General features: G+C 35.6%; 1 protein-coding gene across 1 annotated transcript; it reads left to right on the forward strand.

Moving 5' to 3' along the window:
- Nucleotides 1–13,156: 13,156 nt before the first annotated feature.
- LOC142642598 (pathogenesis-related protein 1-like) lies at nt 13,157–13,944 on the forward strand. Its single transcript, XM_075816993.1, has one exon. The coding sequence runs from the start codon at nt 13,193–13,195 to the stop codon at nt 13,742–13,744; it is 552 nt and encodes a 183-aa protein (XP_075673108.1). The 5' UTR covers nt 13,157–13,192; the 3' UTR covers nt 13,745–13,944.

Here is a 13,944-nt window from a genome sequence, read left to right on the forward strand (position 1 = left end):
CCATAGATCAATATTTTGTAGCTATGAGATACCACATGAAATTATCTTAGATAATGGGCTGCATTTCAAGGGAGAAACAGAGTAGCTACTTTGACAATTCAATATTCAGCACCATAGATCCTCAGCCTACCGTCCTCAGACTAATGGAGCAGTTGGGTTTGCTAATAAAAATAAAGGACGAATCTTGAAGAAGAGAACAAAGAATTAGATGGACTGGCACCCACAATTACCCTATGTACTTTGGGGTTATAGGACATCAATTTGATCCTCCACAAGAGTTACTCCTTATTCATTGGTGTATGGGATGGAAGCAGTCCTTCCCATTGAAATGGGTGTCCGTTCATTGAGAAAAATACTAGAGAGTGAAATCCCTGAGGTAGATTGGTTGCAAAGTAGATATGACCAATTATGCATGATGGAAAGGGTGATCTAGGCAAAATTAGGGCATTAAAAAAAAAAAAAAAAAAAAAGAGTGAGAGAGCCTGCTAGGTTGAAAACCCGAAAGGATGACCTAGGCAAAATTTAGGGTAAATAAAAATGAACTATGTGATGACTTGATCTTTCTGCCAAGGAGGTATGTAGGCAACCATATATTGGTCTGGTCATAACTTCCTCAAACTGACCAGTTACCCATTACACAAAAAAGAAAAAAAAAATTGTTTTCAAAATTTAACCATTCCATTAAACCATGCCATTACACATAAATCAAAGCCCAAGCCCTAAAAAAAAAAAAAAAAAAAACCCTAAAAATCTAAACCCTAAAAAAAGCCCTAAACCTGGAGGTCCTAAATAATTCCTAAATCTAAGAGTTTCACATCAACTTTCAAAAAAACATGTTCAAAGCCAAAAAATAAGAAGATCTTTTTTTCTGCAGTCTTTTCTCCTTCGGTTGTTCGTTGATCCATCTGTGCTAGGTACTTTTTCATCTTTGTCCCTCCTTTTAAACTCATAGTTGTTAGCCTCATGTCTTTCTCGGTTGCCTCTAAGAAATTTTTTTCTCATGGTAACCATGTCAACCTCCTTGTCCGCAATCTTGTTCACCAGTCAGTTAGAATAGTCTGTGGTCATCCTATGAAAGTGAACTTTGACAAAAGATTGATCCACTTGGTCAGCCATCTCCAAGCCCAACAACATGTTCCTCATAGAAGTAGGATTTATGTCCACAGGAGTGAAAGGATTTCTTCCTTTTCCACCAAGCATTCCTTGCTCATATTGGAATTGCCTATAGAGTTTATTCGCCTTATAGAAATTTGCCCTCCTTAATCTAACTATGAAGATGTGGTTTGATCCTGAGGACCGCAACAAAGAAGGTGGGCACTTCCACCAATAACAATTCCATCTAATTAAGACACTGGATTTCTTGTTTAGAAATTTCACCCAGTCACTTTCAATTCGACACTCGGTTTTAAGGACAGTCCTACTAATGTAATTGTCAGGACCATAATCAACAACAGTAGGCGTGACAATCATGTCCAATCTTTCCATCAACTATATATGCAAAGTCAAGGGACTCCCAAGAAAGTTTTTTGACTCTCCACCATGAAATATAGACTCCAATCCTAAAAGAGTTTCTGCCAATGCCTATAGTGCGAGCATCCACATACCTGGGCCTTCCAGAGCAAGCAAAAATTCTCGCACAAAGTAAAGAGCTAAGCCAAAGTTTTTCTGCGTGTTGTCAGTTAGTCCATGAGTATGTTTGTTAATCAGTCTTGAAACAACTACATCAAGATTCACCATGTGGCCTTCGATCATGCTACTGGTAACTGAAGTAGAAATTCCCAGAGCATCAGATAAAATCTCCCTATGTCTCGGATCACAAGAAACTGCTATGGATTTCTTGCTAGGATCATAACCCAGATTAGCTGAGAATTCTTCAATTATGGGACAAAGTTCAATAGTTTTAAACCAGAATACGTGATCTTCAGTATCCTAGAACTTCACAGCAACACAGAGGAAATCCCACTTGATCTTGACATTCCTCAAAGCCTTGATTCCCTCTAGCTTGTAGGCTGTAAAATTGGTCTTGGTACTAAAATTAAAAAAACAAACCCATCTGTTGATATCATGAATGGTTGAACAAGGAAAATTTTGATTGTTAACCATGGATTACTCTTGCATGTGATTATTGTTTCTTGATAACTTTAATGCAGATATTTGTTTGTAGGATAGATGCTAAAATAAGCTACCTCAGTCCTTAACCAAGTTTAAATAAGTTTTAAGAGTTTGTACCTGACTAGGAAAGTATTTCACGGTCTCAAATGGAGAAAATAATTAAAAAACGCAAAAAGCACATTGGAAAAGTGTAAGGAATCGGCCCAAAATTGGGTGTGCCTATCGGCACCTTAAAGTGCTAGTTTGCACTCCAAGTATCGATTGGCACCCAACTTAAATGAGGCCCAATTATTCTGTTTTGTGTGTTCAGGCACTTCTTGGGTTCATTTTCACATCGTTTTTCACTAAAAAAAATTAATTGTACAATAGAGTTTCTCAAAAATTTGCATGAATTGTCAAACTGGGGCATTTAGACATGCCTTGTCCATTTTTTTTCATAAAAAATCACCTGCATCACTATTTTCAAAAAAGGAGAAGGGGAAGAGAAAATTAATCAAATCAAGATTTTTCAAAGTTATGCATTTATCTCTTAAACTAGGGGCATTTGGCTATGCCTTATCCCCTCTTTCTGGAACAAGTAAAAATCATTCACTCCTTTTCAAACAAGAGGAGAGAAATTTCTTTTCAAAGATGAAGGGTTATCATGCATAAAATTTTCAAACTAGGGTCATTCAGCCATTCCTCATTCAAGTAAGTGCAAATCCCATTAAAAGTGGGTAGATAAGTTCAAATTGTTTACTGCAAGACTTGATCAGGTGAATTCTAAACTTGTCTCATCTAAAGTTTCAACAAGATCAGGAGCAATCCAAAGACAAAGAGCTAAAATTTGAAATTAATACAAAATTTCTTGTCTTTACTGGAAAATTAAAATACAGATCAAGCATCATTCAGACTTCGGGCTATTTGCAAGAAGATCTCCTAGACCCACCTCTAGAGGAGCCACCCTCAGTGTCTCCCTCTTGACTTGCATAAAGCCAAGATTCTTGTTGACGGTTCTAAAGTTCAATATTTCTGATCCTCTACTCCAAGGATCTTGTGTTGGCATCAGCTATTGCCATTCGATTGTTCTAAAAAATTAACAGAGACAAGTGTTAGATCCATTATCATGGAAGTTCAATCAAAAACACTCGAAAAGCAGCGTCTTATACCCAGTTCACTTCATTAAGCACATATTGAGAAGATTGAGTGCGCACCACCAATTGCAAACCTCCAATCATCCACATGCTTTCTTCCACAAGATCAATGCCAACCTAAAGCACATATTCACCAGTTCACAAATAACTCAACAATTCAAAAATGCCCCAAAACCAAGAGTACAACATGATTACACAAGGGTTTCCAACAAAATTTCCACACTCATCAAAAGCAAAACCCCAGGTTCCAAATTAGAGAAGCCTCTTGGTTACCTTCCATTCAAATCAAGGTAAAGAAGCCCCTTGGTCGCTGTAATTCAAGATTGAGATAGAGAAGCCCCTCAGTCACCCCTAGTTCCGAAGTAGGGAAGCCCCTTGGTTACCTTCCATTCAGATCGAGGTAAAAAAGCCCCTTAGTTGTCGTAATTCAAGATTGAGATAGGGAAGCCTCTCAATTGCCCCAAGTTTTGAGGTAGAGAAGCCCCTTGGTTACCTTCCATTCAGATCGAGGTAAAGAAGACCTTTGGTCACCACAATTTAAGATTGAGATAGAGAAGCCTCTCAATCACTCTAAGTTCCAAGGTAGGGAAGCCCCTTGGTTACCTTCCATTCAAATCGAGGTATAGAAGCCCTTTGGTCGTCGCAATTCAAGATTGAGATAAACAAACCTCTCAATCGCCATAGGTTTAAGATAGAGAAGCCCCTTGGTTACCTTCCATTTAGATCGAGGTAGAGAAGCCCCTTGGTCGTCACAATTCAAGATTCAGATAGAGAAGCTTCTCAATTGCCCCAAGTTTCAAGTTAAAGAAGCCCCTTGGTCATCATAATTCAAGACTGAGATAGAGAAGCCTCCCAACCGCTCCAGGTTCTAAGGTTGAGAAGCCACTTGATTACCTTCCATTCAAATCGAGGTAAAGAAGCCCCTTGGTCGTTGTAATTTAAGATTGAGATAGAGAAGCCTTTCCATTGTCCTAGGTTCCGAGGTAGAGAAGCCCCTTGGTCTTCACAATTCTAGATTGAGATAGAGAAGCCTTTCAATCACCTTAGATTCTGAGGCAGAAAAGCTACCTTCCATTAGGTCGAGGAAGAGAAACCTCTTGGTTGTCACAATTCAAGATTGAGATAGAGAAGCCTCTCAATTGCCCCAGGTTTCGAGGTAGAGAAGCCCCTTGGTTACCTTCCATTCAGATCGAGGTAGAGAAGTCCTTTGGTCATCACAATTTGAGATTGAGATAGAGAAGCCTTTCAATCACCCTAGCTTTCGAGGTAGAGAAACCCCTTGTTTACCTTCCATTCAGATTGAGGTTGAGAAGCCCCTTGATCACCCCTTACGTGTGGTTTGAGATAGAGAAGCCTCTCAATCCACCCCAAATTTAGATTGAGATGGAGAAACCTCTTAGTCACCCCTAATTTCAAGATTCACTTCAAGTTTATCAGTTATCAAGTAGGTCAAGTTTTTACAATTTTCATTTTTCAAAACGGCAGAACACTAGTTCTATGTTCCAAGGTTTTAGGTTTTAGGGCTAGGTAATCTTTGAAAAGTCAACCTCGATTAAATCATGGCTGCTAAAATCAGTGTCTTTGTTTTACATTAACATTCACTTTGTAAGCTTTGTCAATGAGAGGAATTCTGTAAACACTCAATTTTGCACTCATAATTTAATCCTGGAAGATGGTTAAAGTGACCATTCATATACCCAAAATTTGGAGTTGTATTACATGCATTAATTTATTCATTGCATATCATAAAATGATCTTGAGGTTCTAACGATCACGACGCTATGCCCGATTTCAAATTGGACCATCGGATTGAAAGATATCACATGATCAAGTTTTCACAATCTGCATGCATTTTTTTTTGGTGAAACCAATCACACGTGATTAATTTAAATTGATTCTAATTTGTTAAACAATTAAAATTAATTAAAAAAAATTTGTGATAGTTGTTGGTTAGTGTCAAAAATGGGCCTGCTTGCATGGGAATAAAGTGGATAATCAAATAACGAAGAACTTGTGGATAATCAAGTCTTTTTGGAATATTTATCTATAAGATAATTATCACTTTAAAGAACTGAATATCAAGAAAAAATGGATTAATTTTTAGAATACAGATTAAAAACGCATCTAGGTGCAATTCTCGGCTAAAAATCCTTAAAAAGGGAGTCTAAATTGGACCAAAACTCAAACATGGACTTGGCACCCAAGAGAGCCATTCGACACTCCTCCCCCTCGTCACTCTTTCTTCCTTATCATCTTCACACTCCTCTTCCTCCTCAATAAGGGAGTAGGTAGACGGTTCCCTTTTCTGGGGACCATGTTAGATCCTGTATAGGCTCACGCCCTGCTGGATAGACCTCGTCTTATCCTGCACACTCACTGACTAACGACGACTGTTCACCCATCACTTCTCTATCACTTGACATCTATTTACCTACAAGTGATGGAAGTATTATAAGAACCTATTATACGAGTCTCTAAACCAATGATAGCCAACTAGGAAAATAAATAAAAAGGAGACAAAAGAAAGAAACTTAAAAGAAGAATGGACGGCGGCTTGAAGCGACGGGATCCTTGAAAATGACGAAGTAACACAACAACAGGCTACTTGTAAGCGACAATGCGACATAATAGCTCTGGTCTCAAAGCTCTCAAGAGATGAAAAACAAAGTAAAGATGATAACTAGAGGAGGAGGAACTATTTATAGAGGGAAGGGATGTGATATATGATGCAATGCTTCTGATTAGAAACGAGGCCAACCAACAAGTGCCACGTGTCACCTAGCATTTAAACTAAGGGTTACCTATGCCATTTAATGATACTCTCTTCAATAAAACATCTAATTAATGATCATAAATACCCTTATTACTTTAAGACTTGTCAGCTATGGCTGATGGAACCACAGAGTAGGGGGCAGCTGAAAGAGGTATTTTTGACAAAGTAATTGAAACTTATAAACAAATGGCTAAGAAAGCTAACGACAGCTATGAGGGCGTCAGCTTCACAAAAATTGATGGAGGCTCCAAAATGACTACAATGGAGGCAACGCACTTTTAATAACCGATGGAGCTTCCAAAGGACAATGCCACCACAAAAGCCGACAGACACATCTCACCAATGAATCGATGGGAGATCCTTAGCAATGGATGACCATAAGACCGATGGAGTGGAAAAGCCGACGGGTCCTACGTGGACTTGCTTGGTTCTCTTGAATACTCATATATGGAAACATCTTACGTATCTCGCACAAAACCCTAATACTCACCCATATCTCCCTTATATGGGAAAACACCCTAAAATCTTGAAAACCCTAATACCAAATCCTCCCCACAAGGAAAAATCCCTACTCTTAAGGGATCTTGGCTCACTACTCGCCACTATATAAGCACCAAACCCCCTCTTTCCCTAGGTATGCAGAAAATTTCTAGTTCTTTCACTATAGAGTTTTTATAGATTTCTCATTCATTGACTTGACCTTTAGAGGGTTTTTGGCTGGTGCCATACCATTGCCTTCCGTTTGGTCCTTGTGTTCTTGTTCCTCAAGTACCCATCAATGCAATTCGGAGCTAACAACTCATTGACGATTTTCGTGCATCATCATCCGCCATCAGTATTTTGAAGATTAATTGATCTATGGATCAAGGTGGAACGGATGTCATCTTCGTAAGAGTAATATTAGGGACACACTCCTTCTCACACTAAAATCCATACCTTGCTTATGTGTCAACTCCTAATTGGATTTTAACAGATTCACATGGATCCACCACATGTACTTGAAAAAGCTAAAATCCAATCAATAGTTAAGACATAAGTAAGGTGTGGATTTGGGTATGGGAAAGGATATGTCCTTAGCATTATTCTCTTTTTAATCTTGCATCCAAATTCAAATCACTTTCCTTAATATTTTTGCTTTTATTTTCTAGATTGTAACTAGAAAACAAAGCGATGTAGTTTTTTGTTTTGTATAATATAAATAGGATCAAAAGCCTTCTAGTTTTTTAATTTCTTAGAATGCATCTAGGACTAGAGTCTTGTAAATTTACTTTAGGTTAAATTATCATTTTTCCCTAACATTTAAACTATGTGCAATTTCTAACAACTCAGATGTGTCTGTTTAGTCCCCAACATTAATTAGTACTAGTCACTAACTCATGCTATACGCGGGAAAGCTATTAAATATGAGTTAGAAGATTATTCTAATCACACACACAATCTTCTCTTTTTCTTCCCCAATTTTCATACGCTGCCAACTTTGCCTCAGGCTTGAACTCAATATAATTTCATTTAGTTTTGTGTTGCGTAAGATTAAATGTGTTTTGTTTCCTATGTTGAGGCTCCTCTATTACTGTTAATGTTTATTTCTAAGTTCTAACTGTTACATTGTTGTATTTCTTATATATTTCTCTACCATTATCCCATAACATGTACGTACCATAGACTATATGATACATGAGAAAGACCATCCATTTAGCAAAAAAGAAAGACCAAACAAACACCTAATTAACCATGGCAGAAGCTGGTAAGACATTTACAATAAAATGTGACTTGTGAATCATCTAAGACAACCTAAGACTTCACAAACGTAGTCCTAATACAATACTAACTACATTAATATTTGTTAACAACTATTGCTTAATTATTATATTATGTCAATGAGTATTTCAACACTAACTACTGTAGCTATACTTGATTGATGCAACCATAATGCAACAGTAGCTCATCAATCTCTGCAATTTAGAACATTCAAATCATGAGCAAAACACATTGTGAAGGTCATAATTAAAAGCCTAAAGTATATTAAAAACAATTAGACCTATTAGTGGTAATTCGAACTCTAGTAGAATAACCTACTATGAATTTCATGAAATTGATTCTTGGAAGACATTTTCTAACCCTGAAAAAGAAGTTTATCAAAAAGAAAAATAAAATAGAGAGCACAAAAAAAAAAAAAAAAAAACCCAATTGAAATTAGAAGGAAAAGTTTCATGTACCTAGCATATGTTCATGTTGTCTTTTCACATTAGCTCCTGCGTCTACACAATTTTGAATTCACTCTAACTTGAAACACCTAAGCATTCCCAATCTAAAAGAGCATACATACATACATACATACATATTACAAAGTATTCAATAAAATTGTTAACAAAATTAGATCCAAAAGAAGGTTCAAGTTTTGTACTTTTTTTGGCAGTAAAATATATACATAATTACATGGTTAGATTTAGTAGAAGAGATGTTGTCATACCAAATTTCACACCAAAAGCTAATTCTTGCATCATGTTTCAACTCATTCAAAGTTTAGTGCTAACTTAAATTATTTAACTAACAACTCGCTTTCTAGAATGACTAATAATAATTTTTAAGCCAGTTTCTCTCTGTTAAAAGTAGAAGCAAACAACATTGTACTATGTTGTTGCCAGCTTAAATATGTTAACATCAAGTGATTTTCCATATTGAATATGTTCACTTTAAACTGATAACTCCAACCTAGGAATGTAATGTCGAAATCTCAATTATGTTAAAGAGTAAACCAAATAATCCTAAAAACAAATTGCACAAAACTCCATTACTTTTTTGAATGGACCAATAGTCAATAAGTGTTAGCTATTGAAACTCTTAGGTTACTATAGAACCCAAATTCATCAATGGCATGTTATCAAATAGAATTATAGAAATAACAAAAACCTTCTAAAAAATCCTACTTATACCTTCTCATGGATAGCCATTTGATTTGTAGAAAAATAACTTAAGTAACTCTGTACAAACACCAAGATAGCTACAAAAACTATTTGCAACTATCTAATCTAATTCTATGTGGCAAACTCTACGAACTCCACCTGTTTCTGGATGCTTTGTGTCTATTCAAACATATTTTCACTTAGTGGAGATTAGTATTTGTTATTTAACAATGCCCATGGGCATATCCTCACCCTGAACACATTCCTACTCTTTTACTATAGATTAGTGTACCATGCATTGCTTCAATTTTAGTTATTTGCTTCAAATTGGTTGTTTGACATGTATTTTGTTTCATATAAATTTGCTATTGATTTTTCAAAGTTCGATAAGTTGATGTCCTCATTTCCTGACACATCTTGCATCTTGTTTTAGTGATGCTATCTAGGGTATTATTCTAGATTCATCTAAATAACAATAGTAACAGATTTTTTCTGTCTGTTCCAAAATTTTCAAGTTCCATCAGTACATTTTTTTTTAAAACAATTCACCCTTCAAATATTCTCTTTTTTTAATTAGGTTGAAAATAAGCTTGCATATTTGAAGGCATGATGCGTACAGCATACATTGAAAGATTGTGCTCATGAGATTGTTAGGATATATGTGATTGGATGTTAGGAACATATGTCAATATTTTATGCATTGGCTAATCCTTTGACAAAACGCATTTTACTTGTATTTAGATAGATCTAGGATACGTTTAATACTTCAAGGAATAAGAGTTCAAGTCCAAGTATTGAAGCCATGCAAGTCTATCCAAGAACCAAGTAATAAAGTGCTGAATTTTAAAGCTCGACAACTAGTATCTATCAAGGTTTAAAAACTGTTGAAGCTTATGGCTCGACAACTAGCTCGATAGATGGCTATTTATCGAGGCTTATGAAACTCAGTTTTTCTGGACTGTTTTTCATCCAATTCGTAAGTATGTATTTGGGCTTTCTTTTCTTACAACCCTAAACATATATAATGATTATTTTAAGGGCTGTATCAGGTTGCACAACTAAGAGCACAATTGCACAAGAGCATAATTTCTCAAGTGTAACCGGAAACCTAGTTTGCCCTAATTCTTGTGAAGCTGCTGTGTTTGTACACCATAAGGTTTTGTGACCAAGCAACTTCGTGATCTTCATGTGTTGAAGAACAGAAGAACTTTGCAGCCAACCGCCTTCTCAAGTTGGTGATCAAGTCACGTACCAGGATCCGCGCATCTTTTGGTTAGTCATGTACTGGGAGCCATGCAATACAAGGAGAGATTGTCACTACAGAATAAGTCTAATTAGGTATTGGGGTAAGGGTTCAATTGTAGGTTGGTATAAGGTATTGAGATTCCTTTACTTGTAACCGCTTATTTTGATAATAGTGGATTTTCGAGAGTGGTGATCTTAAAATCACTCAGTGGGGTTTTTACTGTGTAAGTTTTCCCCATTCATAAACAAATCACCGTGTCATTTAATTTTCACTGCATATTTAATTATTTGATGATTTGTTTATGCTACCACGCTTATTGCATGTAATTGAACCTAATTAATTCACTTGACTAATTAATTGGTTAATTCATCACAATGGGTCAATACATTTTTGGCCTATTAGTTTTCTAGTCTATGAAACTATTAGGGGGCGTTTGGTTAGCTATGATATGCCCTTGATATGATGCAAATTACGATGATGAGACATTAAGGTTTTTGGTTTATTTAATTTTTTCTAACATTACCATAATTTAAAATTAAAAAATATATCACATCATATTAATCTCATTATCTTCCTGAACAATGTAATGTTATATTATTGTATGAAAATTATATTAATGTAAGATTACAATAACGTAATATTATAACATAATGTAACATCGTGGCAAACCAAACGCCCCCTTAGGTTGCTCCATTATTTTTTAAGTAACTCTGTACAAACACTAAGGCAGCTACAGAAACTATCTACAACTATCTAATCAAATACATTACAATTAAAACCCTGAGTGGGTTTGAAAGAAAATAGAGGCGGATGCTAACAGATGTTTAATTTCAACAACCTATGTAAACAGATTAAATGGTTAGGACTGCCCATCTATTAATCATAAAAATAAACTAATCAAGAAATTTAAAAACCTAAAACCGAAACCCTAAGCAAGAGTGGAAAAATTAAGAAGCAATTTGAATCTAAATATCTACCAAAATGGAAAACCCAAAGAGTGAGAAAGAAAAACTTGAATTACCAGTGCTCCAAAGAGAGAGAGAATGAAAGAGAAGCTTCAAGCAAACCCATCTGTGCAAATGGGTGGAAGTGGAGAGATGTCTCTTGGGTCAATCTGCCACAGATCGGTTGCTGTTCAGACCTTTTTTAGTTTCTTGTGTAGTCTTCGGATCTCAATGGTGCTGTGGAGCCTCTTTGTTGAGTGCATTGTGTAGTCGTTGTTCTCATGTTTGTAAAACAATGGAGAGGAAAGTTAGGCTTCAGTTATATTATTGGGTTTTTGTTTTGGAGAGAAACAAAGGTTTTTTTTTTTAATGCAGCTGCCTTCTCAAACTAAGTAGTTTATTTATTTATTTATTTTTATAATTAATAATGCTAATATGTAAAAATGAGTGAGCTCAAAAAAAGTCAAAGGCTAAGTCAAAGGCTTCGGTTTTATATAAATATAATGTCAAAATACTTTATGTTATCATGTAATTGATGAAAAATGCTAACATAACTAATGATCAAAATAATTTATAATTTTAGCGCCAACTTAGATGCCACATGTATTGATGATGTGGAATAATTTTTTTAAAAGAAATTAATGAAAACCTTACATGTTTGCACGTGAGATAAAATTGGCTCAAAAGCCCTAAAACTCTTTCTCAAATCACACCCATCTAGGAGAAGAAAGAACAATTCTTCAACAAGTACTCATGCATAACTCAAAACTCATAGCCCAAATCCAGATCGGTAATTAGCTCTTTGTTTATCAGTTTTGGATCTTATATCTTGGAATAATGAATTTTGGATTCTGGATAATTGGCTTTAATATAGTATTTTGTTATTTGGGAATCTTTGAAATAATTTTGATAGTGAATTAAGTTATAGATTTGGATGTATCAACTTGTTTACATAAAAGGGTTTTAAAAATAATGATGACTTTTATTGTTCTATGGGTATTCACAATTTTGTTTGTGCAAATTATCCAGTAATAAAGGGTGAATAAGCTAGATATTAGTAAAGAAACCCAATTCAGATAATTCGTGTTCAAAAGAGGAATCGAAGAATCTTGAGCAATTAAGATCAACAAGAAGAGAACCAATGCACAGTTGCATTTGGATTTAGTTCAGCTTGATTTTTTGAGAGAGTTTTAATTTATAGCGCTCGCTCCTGATGATGCTCTTTATCATCAGATCAAGATACCAATTGGTTTTTGGTGTAGACGAGAATTGAATCTCAGATTTCTTATTCAACTATTAAAAAAAATTTACCAGTTGAGCTAACTGAAACTCACAATTCAACCTAATTTTAACCTACACATATGTTCATCATGTGGGGTCAAGTATGAATTAATATGAGTTTGTTTTGTGTATATCGTGATTTGAGTTAATGTATAGTCATGAAAGGTTGAATATGCGTCTATATTGTGAAGTCTGCGAGTGTTTTTTGAGAGTCCATCAATTATGTTCGTGGTAGTTGGGCATGTAATTGTAGTCCATTTCTTTGAGAGAGAAATTTGAATTTCTTTACTTTATGCATGTAATAATCGAATCATGTTATTAATTATTATAGTCTTTTTTGGTTGTTTTAAATTTTTGCTCACGTGAATGCATCTCCATTTGCCCAAATTTAAAGGGAAGTGGAAATATGAAAGGTGAACAAATTTTAAACTACTTTTATAACGTTAAAAAAAAAAAAAAAAAAAAAAAAAAACCCTCTAATGTCGTGGCATCCTTTACGCAATTTGTCGTATGTACCTTATTTCTGTAAAACAAGTTCCAAGTTTTTTTTTAGAGAAAAAATTCCAAGTTGATATAAAAATAATAATAGGAAGTCAAATTGATACTAAGTAATCTTATCTTAAAGCTAACCAATGGAATTATCATAAAATAATGTTATCCAATGGTGGCGGCAATCAGATTTGTAACCAAGGGGAGAGTTTCTGCTGACTACCATTTTATTAATGCTCTTCAACAATCAACCATTAGACTAGCTTTATATCATCTTGTACCTTTATATCACTATATATAGCCCCTCATAAATGTCCATTTATTATCAAAAGAAACCAAACATGATGATGTTTAAGATTTCACTAGCAATTGTTTGTGTCATTGGCTTAGCCACGGTCCATGTCTCCCTTGCCCAAAACTCACCACAAGACTACCTCAATGCTCACAACGCAGCCCGTGCACAGGTTGGTGTTGGACCCATGAGATGGGATGCAAAAGTAGCTTCTTATGCTCAAAACTACGTTGAGAAACTCAAAGGTAGCTGCAAACTTGTGCATTCAGGAGGGCCTTATGGGGAGAACCTAGCATGGGGTAGCCGTGACCTTTCCGGCACAGCTGCCGTGAACATGTGGGTAGCAGAGAAGCCCAAGTATGACTACAACTCTAATTCATGTGTTGGTGGTGAGTGCCGCCACTATACACAGGTGGTTTGGAGCAACTCGGTGCGTTTGGGGTGTGCCAAAGTTCGATGCAACAATGGTGCCACCATCATCAGTTGCAACTATGACCCTCCAGGCAACTATGTCAATCAGCGTCCCTATCTAAGAGTTATTCAGGAACCTCTAGGCATCTATAAAATTTAGGGTACTTTTTTGTCTTTGTTTTTTCTGGTTTTTCTGTTTTTTTTTTTCCCCCTTAAATAATAAGTGGATATGGTCCAAGTTGTTCCCATGTTAAGAACTAGGTAATGACTCTTGGGTGTGTTTAAAGAACTGCTAAATTATTTTAAAACCATGCCATGCATTATACTATAATAAAAATGAGACATAAATTTATCACTGCT

Source organism: Castanea sativa, chromosome 7, assembly GCF_040712315.1.
Source record: "Castanea sativa cultivar Marrone di Chiusa Pesio chromosome 7, ASM4071231v1".
Classification (NCBI taxonomy): Eukaryota; Viridiplantae; Streptophyta; class Magnoliopsida; order Fagales; family Fagaceae; genus Castanea; species Castanea sativa.

Bases quoted from the DNA above. Each gene is read 5' to 3' on its own strand.
- LOC142642598 (XM_075816993.1), top strand. From the start codon at position 13,193: ATGTCCATTTATTATCAAAAGAAACCAAACATGATGATGTTTAAGATT.